Source organism: Colossoma macropomum, unplaced genomic scaffold, assembly GCF_904425465.1.
Source record: "Colossoma macropomum unplaced genomic scaffold, Colossoma_macropomum, whole genome shotgun sequence".
Lineage (NCBI taxonomy): Eukaryota > Metazoa > Chordata > Actinopteri > Characiformes > Serrasalmidae > Colossoma > Colossoma macropomum.
In genome coordinates, this window is record NW_023494785.1 from 662,785 (window position 1) to 680,359 (window position 17,575).

The 17,575-nt window shown below is 41.2% G+C and overlaps 1 protein-coding gene across 4 annotated transcripts in view; it reads left to right on the forward strand.

Moving 5' to 3' along the window:
- Positions 1–1,909: 1,909 nt before the first annotated feature.
- mybpc2b (myosin binding protein Cb) overlaps positions 1,910–17,575 on the forward strand; it is a 57,938-nt gene continuing 42,272 nt past the window's right edge. The window contains exon 1 of one of the 4 annotated variants that reach the window (XM_036580863.1): positions 1,910–2,019. In XM_036580863.1, coding sequence (XP_036436756.1) covers positions 2,004–2,019 — 16 coding nt within the window. In that variant the 5' untranslated portion in view covers positions 1,910–2,003. The remainder of the gene's footprint in view (positions 2,020–17,575) is intronic. The other 3 variants (XM_036580848.1, XM_036580839.1, XM_036580856.1) reach the window with 3 other exon arrangements.

Sequence of the window (17,575 nt, forward strand, 5' to 3'; positions counted from 1 at the left end):
GACCCTGAGATACTTAAACTCTTCCACCTGGGGAAGGTCCTCTTCCCTTACCTGGAGTGGGTATGACAACCTTTTCTGGACAAGGACCATGAACTCAGACTTTGAGATGCTGATCCTCATACCAACCATTTTACACTCAGCTGCAAAATGCTCCAGTGAGCCCTGGAGGCCTCCATGTGATGGAGCCAAAAGGACACATCATTCACAAAAAGCAGAGATGCCACTTACTGGCCTCCGCACATAATGCCCTCCTGACCTTGGCTACACCTTGACACCCTGTTCATGAATAACACAAGCAGGAGTGGAGACAAGGCACCACTATGGCAGAGTCCAACACTCACACTGAACGAGTTTGACTAAATTCTGAGTATATGGACACGGTTCTCACTCAGAGTGTACAGAGACCGAAAGGATTGAAGTAGTGGCCCCATCATCCCATATTTCTGGAGGACCTCCCACAGAATATCGCACATTGCAGAGGCATGTCAGCCATGATGGCCCCACAACATCCAGAGCCTTAAGCATTTCCAGGTGAATCTCATCCACATCTGGTGCTTTGCCACTGAGGAGCTTGCCAGCTACCTCAGTGACCTCCACCAGGGAAATGGAGTCTGACACCCCAGAAGATTCTGGCCCTGACTCCTATCTGCAGATTCTGGAGTCTTCCGAGCCAAGCAGATCCTAAAGGCCCGATTTTTCAGGATGATGGCCTTCCTCACCATTGGTATCCACCAAGGTGTGTTTGGGTTGCCACCTTGACAAGTACCAACAAGCTTTTGGCCACAGCTACCCCTGACCCTGGTGATTGAGAAGAATAGCCTGCCTGATCTAAACAGGACTGGTGAATTGTTATTGGACCTCTGTGCTAGTCATGGACTGTCCATAGTGAACACCAGGTTTGAACACAAAGATGCTCTAAGTGTTCTTGCTGCCAGAGCTCCTTGGGTCCAAGGTCAATGATCCACTTTGTTGTCATTTCATTTGACATTTGACCATTTATTCTAAACATCTGGTTGAAGAGAGGTGTTGAGCTGTCAACCGATCACCATGTGGTGGTGAGTTGGATAAAATGGCAGGGAGGACTGGCGGTCAGACTTAGTAGACCCAAGCAAATAGTGAGGGTGTGCTGGGAATGACTGGCAGAGGCCCATGTTCGGAATGATTTTAATTTTTCTCATGTGCCAGAGGAGGTTGGGGACAAGGAGTCTAAATGGACCCTGTTCAAAGCCTCCATTGTGGAAGTGGCCAGGCGTAGCATAGGCATTTCTTGTAAATGTTTAAAATAAATATTTATTATTGTAAAGTGAGTAAAGTGTAAGTGATAGGCAAGTGTAAATTAAAGATGTAAAGTGAGTACTGAACCATTTCCCTGCTAAGTTAGGACAGTAATCACTCCAGATCTTATTTCCAGTCTGTCTGAGAAGCTTCTCTCGGACAGTGGCTGGAGCTTCACAGGGAGAACTGTTCTGGCTAACTAGCATAGTGCTACATTCTGGGACAAATCTTGCAAGCCTGAACAAGATCTCTATGCGATACTGTAATGGTGATGATGGCGGTTTTGGATGTTTACAAAGGGAAATGCACACAAAGTGAGAGAGAGAGGGAGGGAGGGAGATGCTAAGAGAATAGTTGAGGGAAAATGGAGAGACGCTAAGTGATCTCTTGTAAAGCCGAACTTAAACTCGAACATCACAACACCTCAACAGGGGCTCAGTGACAAGTTCACCTCTCACCACGTCATCACGTCCCTCTCACTCCCACACATACAGCACATAGCCCCTCTGTGTCTCTCTCTCTCTCTAAATTTTCTCCTTGGCTTCTCTCTTAGTGGTTTCGTGTGTCTACCCATCTGCTTGTGTCCTGACCCCCCCACCTCTCCCTGCACCCCCCTCACTCCGAGGCATCTCACTCAGACCCCCTGATCACTGAGAGTGTGAAAATAAAAAGGGTAAAGTGACTGAAGTGCTCAGTTGACTGAGGACGAGTGAGAAGAACCCAGCAACATGCCCGAGCCCAAAGGTACCAGCTACTACTCACTATTACTATCACCGTCACATTATAGCATATAGGATATATTCTTCTTCTTCTTATTATTATTATTGCTATTATTATTACTGTTGTTTTGTTGTTGCTGTTATGTGTTTAATATTACATGGTTATAATTAGTTATATAGTTATTGCCAAATAATTTACACTTTAATTTTTTGAACCAACAATATTTCAAGGGTTTCCCTTCAATTTTTTCACATTTTCTTTTCACATTCAAAATCAGCACTATATTATTATCGTACCACCTTAATAAAGATATAAAAATGTGTTTTCCATTAAAGCCAGCTGTTATTATTTTTACAAATATTTTATATGCAAGTTGTACATACAGTATTTTGGAATTAAACTCTACACTCTCAAAAAAGACAGTGCTTCAAGGGTTCTTTAGTAAAGACAGTGGATATATAGAACAATAAATACTCATAGAACTATTTCATGCGTAAAGGGTTCTTTGCATGGCGAAATGGTTCTTCAGATTGTTGGAGAATATGTTGTATATGGTTCTGTATTGTACCAAAAAGGGTTCTTCTATTGTTACAAGCTTGACATCATGACAACAGCAGAACCCTTTTTGGTGCTATATAGAACCATTTTCAAAAAGGTTCTGTACAGAACCATATGCAGCGCATTCTCCATCAATCTGAAGAACCATTTTACCACACAAAGAACCCTTTAAGTGTGGTCATTTGAGTGTTCATGGTTCTTTTTAGAAAAATTGGGTCTCATTCATCAACCGTTCTTAAGAAGAAATTTATTCTTAAACCCACTTACACAGTTTTCATGAAGGTTCTGACTCACACATGTTCTCTTATGTGGGGTTTGTTCTGAGGTAAGAACAGAGTCTACACACACTCAAGAGCACAAAGGTGAGAACCGTTCTGTGCTTTAAGAACACGTCATGAATCTGACGCAGACTTTTTCTTAGGACCTTTCTCAAGATCACACTTAAGAACAAACTTAAGAAGATATTGGGGAATGAGGCCCAGTGTTCTTTACTAAAGACACCTTGAGAAACCATCTTTAAGAGTAAATCATTTCAAATTTACTTTACAATATTACCATTTTTATTGTTACAATAAGAAGAAAAGAATATTGTTGGCTTAAAATTACAGTGCAAGTTATTATTATTACTAATATCAGTAATAAATGTGTTATTATCTTGAATATTACAGTATTGTCATCAGTTATGATTGCCATCATCAGTAACTGCAGAAGTTAATCGCTATTGTAACATTTCTAATAGCAAACTTACAGTAATCAAGGCTACAGCTTACTTTGCATATCTAGAACTGCATGATGGAACAGCGTGGCTCAGGAGCCCCAGCCTGTTCTGACTGACTGTCTCAGCATTTGGTTCATAACTGAAATCCAGGGGAAGTTTGGAAACATCAGTTTTCTGTTTATGAAGATGTTCTAATGCGCTACAGGTCTGGAAGGTTCTCTCTGGGGTTCAGTGGATGTATTTCAGTTCTCCTGAAGCATTATCGCAGATCATGGTGAGGATGATGATCCTCAGAGTTCCTACGGCTTCTCGCATTTACTGCTGATTAGAGCCTTAAAGTGTCCAAGACACACATATCAGTGTTACAGAGAGCTGAAGGTCAGGAGCGGAGAGCTTAAGGCAGTGATATCGGAGAGAGGGCGTGGCCATGTGGGGGCTAAAGCCAGTCATCCCAGAGTCTCAGAGCTCATAATAATCAGAAGGGGTTGTTAGCTTCTACAGTTCTACAAACAAACAAACAAACAAACAAATAAATAAATAAATAAATAAAGTAGAGAGTCATTAAAGCTTAAAAGGTTCTTCACACTCACAAAAAACCTGTTGTATGAAAACACCATTTACAGAATCATCTACTGAAAGGAGCTTTAGGGAACCAAAATGGTTCTTGTATGGCATCACTCCAAAGAAGCCGTTTTTGACATGTATATCTGTCTTGGTTACGGAATAATTTATAGTAGATACTGAATAATTCATAGTAGATACTGAATAATTCATAGTAGATACTGAATAATTCATAGTAGATACTGAATAATTTATAGTAGATACTGAATTATTCACAGTAAGCATTGAATAATTTATCATTTCCTCAATAATTAACGTCAGAGTTCGGCCTCCTGCAGGGCCAGTCCTGCTGGACGAAGTGGATGTTAATGTTCTTGGGCACTAAACTGCCCATCAGCTGATCAGACCCCTGACATCATTCCTCTGGCTGATAAATGGGGTCAACATATGACTTTCATTACATTAACTTTCTGGAGTTCTGCTAACGGCTAAGAGCACACAGTGGATCTGCACTGGTAAAGTAAGATGATCCACTCAGATAACATCTCCTTACCGCACACACCACACACACCACACAAACCACACACCACACACACCACACACACACCACACACCACACACACCACACAAACCACACACCACACACACACCACACATACCACAAACCACACACACCACACACACCACACAAACCACACACCACACAAACCACACACCACACAAACCACACACACACCAATCAAACCACCCACCACACACACCACACACACCACACAAACCACACACACCACACAAACCACCCACCACACACACCACACAAACCACACACACCACACACACACCACACAAACCACACACACCAATCAAACCACCCACCACACACACCACATAAAACACACACCACCACACACACCACACAAACCACACACACCACACACACCACACACACCACACACACCACACACACCACACATAAAACACACACCACACACACACCACACAAACCACACACACCACACATACCACACACACCACACATACCACACACCACACACACCAATCAAACCACACACCACACAAACCACACACACCACACACACACCACACACACCAATCAAACCACCCACCACACACACCACACAAACCACACACACCACACAAACCACACACCACACAAACCACACACACCAATCAAACCACCCACCACACACACACCACAAACCACACACACACCACACAAACCACACACACCACACAAACCACACAAACCACACACACCACACATACCACACACACCAATCAAACCACCCACCACACACACCACATAAAACACACACCACACACACACCACACAAACCACACACACCACACACACCAATCAAACCACGCACCACACAAACCACACACACCACACACACCAATCAAACCACCCACCACACAAACCACACACACCACACAAACCACACACACCAATCAAACCACCCACCACACACACCACACAAACCACACACACCACACAAACCACACAAACCACACATACCACACAAACCACACACACCAATCAAACCACCCACCACACACCACACAAACCACACACACCACACAAACCACCCACCACACACACCACACAAACCACCCACCACACAAACCACACACCACACATATATGGATAATATAACATCATGATTAATAGAGCTATGGCTTCTAAAGATTAGACGATATTAACATTGACATATTAACAATTTACTATAAAATTACCTTCTTTTAAAATGACCTATTAGTACCTATATATCTATCTATCTATCTATATATATATATATATATATATATATATATATATATATATATATATATATATGTGTGTGTGTGTGTGTGTGTGGTGTGTATATATATAGTCCCTATGAAACGTTTTTACTGTAAATATATATACACTCTCTATCTTTACTACAGCAGCTCTAGGATCTGTCAACAGTTCCTGTCCTGCCGCTGTGTGTTTGGGGGGTGGTGGTGGGGGGTAAGAGTGGGTATTAAATGTGACCTTTACTCTCATCTACCCAGTCTGACCATCTTCACCCTCCTAAATTATCACTGAGAGTAGTTTGAGCCTGTCAGGTCAGACTGCAGACCCCAGCCTTCGTAAAGTGGTCACCCTGTAATGTGCTGAAAACTGTCTGACTGTAATAGACGCCCTCACCCTTAAACACACACACGTAAACCCCTCACACACACACACGCAAACACACACACACACACACACACACACACACGCAAACACACACACACACACACACACACACACACGCAAGCCTAGGCCCCTCACACACCCCTTTGCTCCTGAACAGCTTCATCAGTTTACGCCACCCTGTAAACATCACTGTCCATCTGGACATCAGTAATGTTTTAAACTAGATGCTAAAACTGTAATATGGCAAAACTCAGACACAGCACTTCCACAGCACTCTGTAAGACTGTGTGTAAGGCTGTGTGTTGGAATGAGCATGAAGAAGAACGTTTTCAGAAGGAGAAGTACGGCAGTGCACTGGTCTTCCCTCAAAACTGAAGATTTTTTAGTGACTCTGGAGTCATGCAGTCATTTATATCTAAACTACTACATCCACCTTAAAACTGCTGCCTCCACTGCTACTGTTACCACTGGATCAGGACAGCGTTAGAGGTGGATTTAATGGATTTAAGGTGGAGTTAGTATATGTGAGGTGGATTTCAGATAGATGTTTTATGTATAAGGTCGATCTAGTTGTTTTAAGGTGGATGGAGCCGTTTTATAGAGGAGGTAGTATGTATGAGGTGGATCGAGCTGTTTAAAGGTGGATGTATTAAGTACAAGGTAGATCTAGCCTTTCGACCGCTGTCGGAACAAAACCTTGTATCTCCAAAATGGTAACTTTACAGGAGAAGGAAAAAACCTACTTTACTTTTAATGTAAATTAATGGAACTAGACGTTTTTCCAGGTAATTTTGAGCCGTTTGTTTTGGTCCATTCATTATGAAATTTACACACAATGTAAAGAGCAACAGGCATTTTATATTGTCAAAAAATAAAAATCGACAAAAATGGAGATATGAGGTTTTGTTCCAACAGCAGTGACACGTAAGATGGGAGGTACTATGTATAAGGTGAGTATAGCAGTTTTAAGGTGGAGGTACTATGTATAAGGTGAGTATAGCAGTTTTAAGGTGGAGGTACTATGTATAAGGTGAGTATAGCAGTTTTAAGGTGGAGGTAGAATGTATAAGGTGGATATAGAAGTTTTAAGGTGGAGCTAGTATGTATAAGGTGAGTATAGCAGTTTTAAGGTGGAGGTAGAATGTATAAGGTGGATATAGCAGTTTTAAGGTGGAGGTAGAATGTATAAGGTGAGTATAGCAGTTTTTGTCTCAGAAGAATTCTGCTTCTAGCTGGTTCACCAAAATTACACTTTGATATAATGGTGTCAAGTAGGACTTAAAAATGATTGAGTATAATCTGAGACTGAGGCAGATGTTAACAGATCAGTAATCAGATCAGTTAATCAGTTACTCTTCCACAAGGTGCTAGGTAAGTTAAGCACTTGACCTCAGGGGATATAGCAGTTTTAAAGTGGTTGTAATAGCTTTAAGATGGATGTAGCAGTTATTAAGGGAGACACAGCAGCTTTAAAATTGACAACGCTTTATATCAACCAAACGACGTGTGTCAGGCTCCAGTCCTCGCAGGCTGAAACACTGCAGACTTCAGCATATTAAACACCTGATTCAGCTCATCAGCTAATTAAGGCCTTAATGAACTGAATTCAGAGTGCTAGATGAGGGTAAATGCTGATCTCCACAGCACTTTGGCCCTGAAGGTCCCCAGTTTGACATGCTTGCACTGGATATTGTAGCTGCTACACTAAATGGTTGGGACCGGTCACTGCATGCATTTGGTCAACAACAACCATTTGATCAAATCAAATAGGTCTGTAACTACCACAAAGTAGATACACAGAACATTTCTATATGCCCGAGGAAAAGTTTAGGGAGAAGAAGATGACGAACACAGGCGGTGCTGTAGTTTTCTTTGTTCAGGCGAGACAAAAATGCTCAACTCAGCTAACAAAGGGCTTGAAAACTACTAGATGAGCTGAATTAGATGTGTTAGAGCAAGAGAAACACAGATCTGTGCAGAACATGCAGGACTGGACCTGAGAACCACTGATTTAACGCAAAACCATCCCAGTAACTGGCTACTGAACTGTAAGCTGCCTTATGTTCTGTGTGAGTATTTTTCTCTTAAGTTATTAACAGACGTTTCTCTTTACGGTTTTGGAAATGCAATATTCCCTTTCCACAACGATGGAATGCAGTTCAGTGACACTCTGCTTCTTGCTGGGTGAATAAATCTTCTAAAAATTTCTTAATGGCCTGATCAGTTTTCATGGGGTTCACAGTGACACCAAAGACACGCTACACTAATATTTAAGGAGGCACTGAACTAATACTGAACTTTGACACTCAGGTGGGGAACTCTGGCCTTGGGGGGGGGCAGATTTCTGCACAGTTTGGTGGTTTACCTGCTTAAGCTCATCTGATTCAGCTCAGCCATTAGTCGACAGGTTTAGTTGACCCTGAAAGCCCTGAAATCATTTGCATTTCTATTCTATTCTATTCTATTCTATTCTATTCTATTCTATTATATTCTATTCTAGTCACTTCATTTTGACAATCAGGCCTTGGTCAGACTGCCAGCCAAAATCTGATTTTTGTCATACCCAGATTGTATTCAGATTGATATTTTGAAATCTGACGCCAATCAGATTTTTACAGATGTGTCTGAGTCTGGACGCTCTGGACGCTCAAATCAGATTTCTTTTGCGTCACTTGCAACGCGACAAACAACAAAGTCTGAACACAGCCTTAAGCTGGGCCTACACTACACAATGTTTTGCCTGATTTTAAGCCCGATTAGTCCCTTGCGAAAATATTTACAATCTGAAGTGATTTTCCAGGTTGGGAGCATGATCGGAAGTGACTGATAGCAAAGTGATCGGAGACCCTCCGATATTATCTCACGTTTGATATTTACGACTCAAAACATTTGAGTCCTACAGTGTGAGAAGGTCAGAGATGATCTCAAACAGCCAATCAGAGCTGGAAGAGCAGAGAGAAAGGAGAAGAGCATGAACAGTGGAGACAGAGGAGCTGCGTATCAAACACAGCAGATTACAGCTGATATCATGATTATAATGTTGATCCAGATCAGCTCACTGTCTTTACAGCTTCAGCTCAGCTGCCAGTTTGTGGTGAAACATTCCTCCAGCTCTCACTGAATCAGCGCTTCTCAGGACCATATTAATCCCCAGTTTGTGCTTTCACTGCACATAAAAGCACAAACAGGTGCAGTAAGTTTAGCTCTGTGTGTCATGTGATCTGAGGATTTCTGGGAGTTTGAGTTCTTATTCATAGCCCAAAATCTTGTGTGTGTTATTCTCTCTCTTTGCTCTGTTGTCTAGTCTGAGCGCCTCACAACAACAAGACAAGACACTCTGTGACAAACCGACATTAAGTTTGTGATGCTGTCCGATTTAGAAATCTGTTAAAACTTAAACTAAAAAAAGTTGTGTAGTGAATGTCCAGCCTCAGATGTTATTCCTTAATCCAGAAGAGTTGTTGTGCTACTCACAGTGACTTAAGCCTTGGGTTCACTACACAAATTTTAAAGTCTTATCAGATTATAAAAGACTGGGTGTCTCACACTGTCAGACTTGTTTCTGCAGATTTGGGCAACTGAAATATTGGGGATCCACACTACTCAACTTTTAAGCTGTTGCGGAACTGAGCAGAACTCACTGAACTCGCGCGTTCTTCTGTTACTAGGAGACGCAAATAAACAAACGTGAGCTGCTGCTGCTGCTGTTTTCTCTGCCGTTTGTGCTGAAACAGTAGAGAAGCAGCAGGTAAACATGTTTAAGTGGATCATGGATTTAAAAATGTGATCAGTTTGGTATTTTTAGAGTTTTAAATGTACATAAACTGGATTGTGCCTTAAACTCAGCTCATTAAAAGCTTCGCTCCACATGTGAGAGACTTTTTGCCATTTTTTTTTTGTTTACTTGCTGTAAATTCTTCTTTTGTGCTCTCTGTTTTCATTGGCTGTTGCAGGAGTCTGTTCAGATTGAGTCGTTGATCAGTTTACACTAGATCAAACTCAGAGTTGGGTCAAAAAAATCAGACGTTTGATAAATCAGATCAGACTTGGCCAGATTGAGAAACGGGGCTAAAATTGGGGGAAAAGTCGTATAGAGGAACCCCAGCTTTATATACAGTATATAAAAAAGGAAAAAAAATATATACACACATATATTCTGCAAGTATGAGGTGTTAAGGTGTCTGGTCCTGCGGGTGCAGATCATTTGGGTGTGTATGCCTCGTTTCATCTCCCCTTCACCTCTCGGAATTAAAAATATCCCTCCATGACTTCTGGCCTTTCTGGACATACACTCTCTCTCCCTCTCTCCCTCTCTCTCCCTCTCTCTCTCTTCCATATTTCATCTCTGTCTTTTCACATTGCCAAGTACGGCTATGAAGGAAAGAAGGAACAGGTGATGGCAAGGAGAGAAACAGTGCAAAAGAGAGAGAGATAGGGAGAAAGACTGAAAGAGATGAATGTGTTGGAATAGATGAGTCTGGGAAAAGTAAGGAAAGAATGGACGGAAGGAATGCTATAATTCTTCTCTCCGATACGAGCAGATGAAACAGCAGTGAAATCTCACTCTTCTCCCCCCGTAGTCTTTCCGTGCCCACTCCTCTGCTCACTTTCATCCTCCCTCACTGTTTCCATGACCAAATCATCCTCTCCCTCCTCCTTTCCTCACATCTTTAATTGCTTCTTCCATTTGAGGAAAATTTGGCTGCGTTCTCCTCTCAGCCGAGATCCCACAGAAGCCCCCCTTCGCAGTGATGGACACGTTTCTGCAGCAGTATATCTTCTCATCGGGCCGTCAGAGCGAACCAGTGATTTACTCACGCACACCTGAGCTCTTCTGCAGATGTTCCTCACTAATCAGGAGGTGTCACTCAAGCCTGGGTGGAGACCGAGCTCTAAAAATACCCGCAGAGCTTCCGATGACTTCATCTCCTCTCAGACTGACATATCAGGAGCAGAGTGTGAAGACCAGAGATGACCCCTCCCTAACGTTTCACTGAACTCATTTTGTCCACCTCAGTATAAACCTGAAATAGAAATAATGAAGAAAGGAGCACAAACTGCGTCTTATTAGAGCAACATGTTATAACCTCCAATGACATTCGTTTATTCGATGTTAGTTAATGACGCCTTTAGAGGGCGGTGCTGAGCGACGTTTGTGTATTTGATGTTCGTTAATGATGCCTTTAGAGGGCGGGGCTGAGTGACGTTTGTTTTAATTGATATTCGTTAATGATGCCTTTAGATGGCGGCGCTGAGTGACGTTTGTTTAGTTGATGTTCGTTAATGATGCCTTTAGAGGGCGGGGCTGAGCGACATTTGTTTAGTTGATGTTTGTTAATGACGCCTTTAGAGGGCGGCGCTGAGCGACGTTTGTTTATGTGATGTTTGTTAATGATGCCTTTAGAGGGCGGCGCTGAGCGACGTTTGTTTATTTGATGTTCGTTAATGATGCCTTTAGAGGGCGGGGCTGAGTGACGTTTGTTTAGTTGATGTTCGTTAATGATGCCTTTAGAGGGCGGCGCTGAGTGACGTTTGTTTAGTTGATGTTTGTTAATGACGCCTTTAGAGGGCGGCGCTGAGCGACGCTTTTTGTTTGATGTTTGTAAATGACGCCTTTAGAGGGCGGTGCTGAGCGATGCTATTTGATTGATGGTCTTTAATTATGTCTTTAAAGGGCACCGGTGAGCAACGCTATTTATTTGATCGTCGTTAATAATGCCTTTAGAGGGCGGCGATGAGTAATGATATTTATTCGTTGGTCTTTAATTATGCCTTTAGAGGGCGCCGGTGAGCAACGCTATTTATTTGAAAGTCATTAATGACGCCTTTAGAGGGTGGCGGCAAGCAACGTTTATTCGTATGCCGTTAATGACATCTCCAATCAACACTCAGTAGCAGTAATGCTAACCAGTCAGCACTCAGTAGCAGTAATGCTAACCAATCAGCACTCAGTAGCAGTAATGCCAACCAATCAGCACTCAGTAGCAGTAGTGCTAACAAATCAGCACTCAGTAGCAGTAGTGCTAACCAATCAGCACTCAGTAGCAGTAATGCCAGGCAATCAGCTCTCAGTAGCAGTAGTGCTAACCAATCAGCACTCAGTAGCAGTAATGCCAAGCAATCAGCTCTCAGTAGCAGTAGTGCTAACCAATCAGCGCTCAGTAGCAGTAATGCTAACCAATCAGCGCTCAGTAGCAGTAATGCCAAGCAATCAGCTCTCAGTAGCAGTAGTGCTAACCAATCAGCACTCAGTAGCAGTAATGCTAACCAATCAGTGCTCATTATGTTCTATGGCTCCACTTAAACCACTAATATTACAGCTAACTCAAATAACACAGGTAGACGCTTCTTAACCAATCAGACATTGGAGCTAATGTTTGTTTAATAAAAGATGACTTTAACACAGACTATAAATGTGACTTTTTATTGGTTAAAAGCTGAATCATTTTATTCATGTCCTGTATGTATATATATATGTGTCCAGAGTCAGATTAGCTGAGTGCTGCAGCGCTCAGCACTCTGATGATCCGAGGTCCTTATAAAGTCCTCATTATGTCTAAACACATTCACACCAGGGAATTACTCTCACTTTCGCTGAGAGGAACCTGCTAATGGAGTGAGAGAACACTATTCTAACACGTTCCTCTGCACAGCGCTGAATACACTCACACACTACAGCCCCGCAGCAAGAGCGGCTGGAATGGCATCTCATTAGAGCCGCAGGGCCGATCTGCTGGAGCCTCGGGGAGACGCAGCACCGCAGTAATGCCATTAGCATTAACAGGAATAAAGCGCAGGCTTACAGGGGAAATATCTGAGTTTATTACGGTTAGAGACATGCGCGTGTAATCTGAGTTGGGGGGTGATAGGTCAGGGGTGTGAGAGACAGAGAGAGAGAGAGAGAGAGAGACAGAGAGAGAGACAGAGAGAGAGACAGAGACAGAGAGAGAGAGAGAGAGAGAGAAAGAGAAGATATTTTTTTATTGGAGAAGCTCTGGGGGAAGTGCACTGGAGCCTGCACCTTGTAAGGCTGACTTTATACAGTGAAACTTTCATGCAACTTTAATTGCAATAAATTTATATGGAACTAAATTGCACTTACGTTGAGTGATGAAAAATGTTTGAAACTCAGCTGCAACAGTTGCACCCATGAAAGTTTTGTATTAAAGTTTTATTAAAAGTTTTGTTAAACAAGTTTCATGAAAAAGTTTTTGTTAAACAGGTTTTATAAAAAGGTTCATAAAACAAGTTTCATGAAAGGTTTTTGAAACAAGTTACATGAAAGTTTTGTAAAACAAATTTCATTAAAGGTTTGTGAAACAAATTGATGAAAAGTTTTATGAAACAAGTTTCATTAAAAGGTTCATAAAACAAGTTTCATTAAAACATTTTTGAGAAACAAGTTTCATGAAAGGTTTTGTAAAATAAGTTTCATTAAAGGTTTGTGAGACAAGTTTCATTAAAAGGTTCGTGAAACAAGATTCATGAAAAGGTTTGTGCAACAAGTTTTATTAAAAAGTTTATGAAATAAGTTTCATTAAAAAGTTTGTAAAACATATTTCATGAAAATTTTGTTAAATAAGTTTAATTAAAAGGTTCGTAAAACAATTTTCATTAAAGTTCCGTGAAACAAGTTTCATGAAAACTTTCATAATACAAGTTTCATGAAACAAGTCCGTCAATACAGCAATACCATCACGTGATTGCGTGAAACAATGTAATTTCAAGTGAATGACTGTTCTGGATTACTGTACAAGAAAAGGATGAATATCACTCCAGACGAGGTGTCTGAGTTGCATTGTTCTATGACCGTGTTCAGACAGGCAGCTCAAATCCCATATTCGATTGAGGACAGATTTCCTGCAGGAATAAAGCCACGACTGTTTTCAATCTGACTGGACCTGCAGATTTCTGAACATGTGACTCAGTTGAGTGGTCAGATCAGATTTCGTGTGTTTTTCCATCATTCAAGGTGTGGCGGCTCATGACATCATATTGTGGGATCAGACATGATGTAAAGATCTGAACCTACAGTCTGTCTTTATCACTGCCACAGCCTGTAGCTTTATTAGCAATGCCTGTAGGTCATGTTATGTTCGTGCAGTAGCAGGGGCCTCGGCTGGCCTGAGCCTCCGGGACCACAGAACCTGAATGCTCTTTTAAATCAGCCCAGAACTTTATAACGTCAACCTGTCACATGTTTCAGCCCAGCTTGCGTGCACATCATTCTCATCATCTATGGTTTCATTCAGCAACACATTCACCCTCTCCTCAAATAACCTGAGCGTTTCCAAACACGGCTACAGCCTATAACGTTATAAGAGAGAGAGAGAGAGAGAGAGAGAGAGACGAAGAGAGGCAGAGAGAAAGAGAGAGATAGAGAGATGGAGAGAGAGAGAGACATGCACAAAAAAGTGCAAGAGAGATCACATGCCTGTAATAGAGAAAGAAGGAGAGAGAAAGCTGCATTAAGGTTCTGTTAAAAAAGAGCCAAATCTAATAAACAGTCCCTAGAAAACAAACCCAAGCCGAGCCCAGTTCTGGGCCTGAAAAATGGGCTCTCATGCAGTCAAAACTCAATCGTGAAACCCATACAGTAAATAAATACACGTCAAAATTGTATTCATTAAGAACCTTTAAAATATATGAAAATGTTTTTGCTTAGTGAATTATAGAAATTGGAATGAAACTGATGAACATGTGTCATGTATTTCTTTTCCATATCGGGGGGACACAAACTTGCCCAGCTGGAGTGGATTATTGTAGCATATTTTTCATTGTTTTCAGTGTTTTCACTCATTTTCTTATGTTTTTTCTTTGTAAGGTTTTGTTTACACGTCAGCAGATTTGTTTTGGATTTGCTTAGGGTTAGGGTTTAAAAAAAAACTGCTGATTTAAAAAAAAAATAAACTGCTGAGGACTCTTCAAAACAATCTTAGAGTGAACATGACTGAGCCCTGAATCTTTATATACCCAGCCGACGCCCCTTTGGTGAAGTTGTAAAATATACAACACCATTTCCAGAAAATTTGGGACGTTTTGCAAAATGCAATGATGTGAAAATCATTTAAACCCTATATTTTATTGAAAATAGTATAAAGACAACATGTCAAATGTTGAAACTGAGAAATTTTATTGTTTTTTGAAAAATATTTGCCCATTTTGAAATTGATGCCAACAACACGTTTCAAAAAAGTTGGGACGGGGGAACAAAAGGCTGGAAAGGTTGTGTTATGCTAAAAAAAACACCTGGTGGTTGATTGGCAACAGGTCAGTAACATGATTGTGTACAAAAAAGCATCTCAGAGAGGCGGAGTCTTTCAGAAGTAAAGATGAGGAGGGGTTCACCACTCTGTGAAAGACTGCAACATCAAATAGTGCAACAATTCAGGAAAAACGTTTCTCAACATAAAATAGCAAAGAACTTATGCTTTTCATCATTTACAGTACATAATATCATTAAAAGACTCAGAGAATCTGGAGAAATCTCTGTATGTAAGAGACAAGGCCAAAAACCAGTATTTGCTGGCCGTGATCTTTGGGCTCTCAGACGGCACTGCATTAAAAACAGACATGATTCTGTAGTGGAAATCACTGCATGACCTCAGAAACACTTCTGAAAACCACTGTCTGTGAAAACAGTTCATCACTGCATCCACAAATGCAAGTTAAAACTCTAAAACACAAAGAAAAAACCAAATATAAACAGGATCCAGAAACGCTGCCACCTTCTCTGGGCCTGAGCTCATTTAAAATTGACTGAGGGGAAGTGGAAAAGTGTCCTGTGGTCTGACAAATCAACATTTGAAACTCTTTATGGAAATCATGGACACTGTGTCCTCCGGGCTAAAGACCACTCAGCTTGTTATCAGTGCACAGTTCAAAAGCCAGTATTCATGATGGTATAGGGGGCATTAGTGCACATGACATGGGTGACGTACACATCTGTGAAGGCACCATTAATGCTGAATGATATATACATGTTTTGGCAACATATGCTGCCATCCAGACGACGTCTTTTTCAGGGAAGGCCTTGATTATTTCAGTAAGACAATCTCAAACCACATTCTGCATGTATTACAACAGCATTGCTCCATATTAAAAGGGTCCGGGTGCTAAACTGACCTGCCTGCAGTCCAGCTCTGTCACCACTGAAAACATTTCATTATGAAATGAAAAATACGAAAAAGGAGCCCCTGAACTGATGAGCAGCTGAAATCCTGTATCAAACAAGAACAGGAAAACATTTCACTTTCTAAACTACAGCAGTGTCTCCTCAGTTCCCAAACACTTACAGAGTGTTGTTAAAGAAGAGGTGATGAAACACAGTAAACAGTGGTAAACAGGCCCCCGTCCCAACTTTATTGTAACATGTTGTTGGCATCAAATTCAAAATGGGCATATGTTTTTCAAAAAACAATAAAATTTCTCAGTTTAGCATAATTTATGTTGTCTTTGTACTATTTTCAATGAAATATTGGGGTCAAATGATTTTCACATCATTGCATTTGTTTAATTTATATTTTGCACAGTGTCCCAATTGGGTTGTAAATAAATTATCTACAAAGCATCTAAAGTGAACTATACAAATACTGAGCTGAGCCCAAATCTTTACATACCCAGGCGACGCCCCTGTGGTGTAGTTACTAAAAAAGAAAGCCAAACGATGATGTGAAATATAGCGTGATCGCTCTGTTAGCTGTGTAATGTCGTTAGGTTGGCTAAGCGTTGCCCCGACCTGGTGCATCATTACTATGCCAACCAAAGTAGACATGTGAGAAAATGTGACTACAGTCAGACTTCATAAATCAGACCTGATCACTCGTAAAAATCTGAACAGTCAGATACAAGAAACAAATCTGATTTTTCCTGCGAAGTGAATGAAGCCTAAAGGAACATATAGATAAAAGAAGGGAAGAGCTAGACAAAGAAAAAAAATGGCAATTATGCTTTGCTTCACATGATCATGTTAGACAGTGTTGTTTAAGACAGTTGATTTCACCGCATTAATGCATAAGAAAATAAAACAGATGTTTTATTGGACTGCTGTACATGAGATCTTCCTGATTAATAGTAGTTTTTCAGCTGTGACTGAAGAACAGCTAAACAACCTGGAATCAGCCAGAAATGAACTCAACACCATTCGCCAAACTAAATGCGCTGTAAGATGCTTTACAGACTGGCTGGAACAAAACAACATTAATACTGATCTGGCAAAAAATGACAAAACTGAGCTGAACTTGATATTGCGGCAGTTTTATGGCTCAGTCTGATTTGATCAGACTCTGAAGATCAGACTACACGTTTGGCAAATGGTATTGGGTTAATTTCTGGCTGATTCCAGGTTGTTTAGCTGTTCTTCTGTCACAGCTGCCGACTGAAAAGCTGCTCAGTGGTGATGACAGTTTGGGAATTTAGTGTAAGGAGCTGGAGAACGAACTGCCGGCTGTGCAGCGAGTGGGCGGAGCTCGTTACTCTGACATATCAACAAGCTGCTCGTTAAGGAACTATGACTTGGTGAAGGAACTGTGAACATTAAAACATATTGACTCATAGTG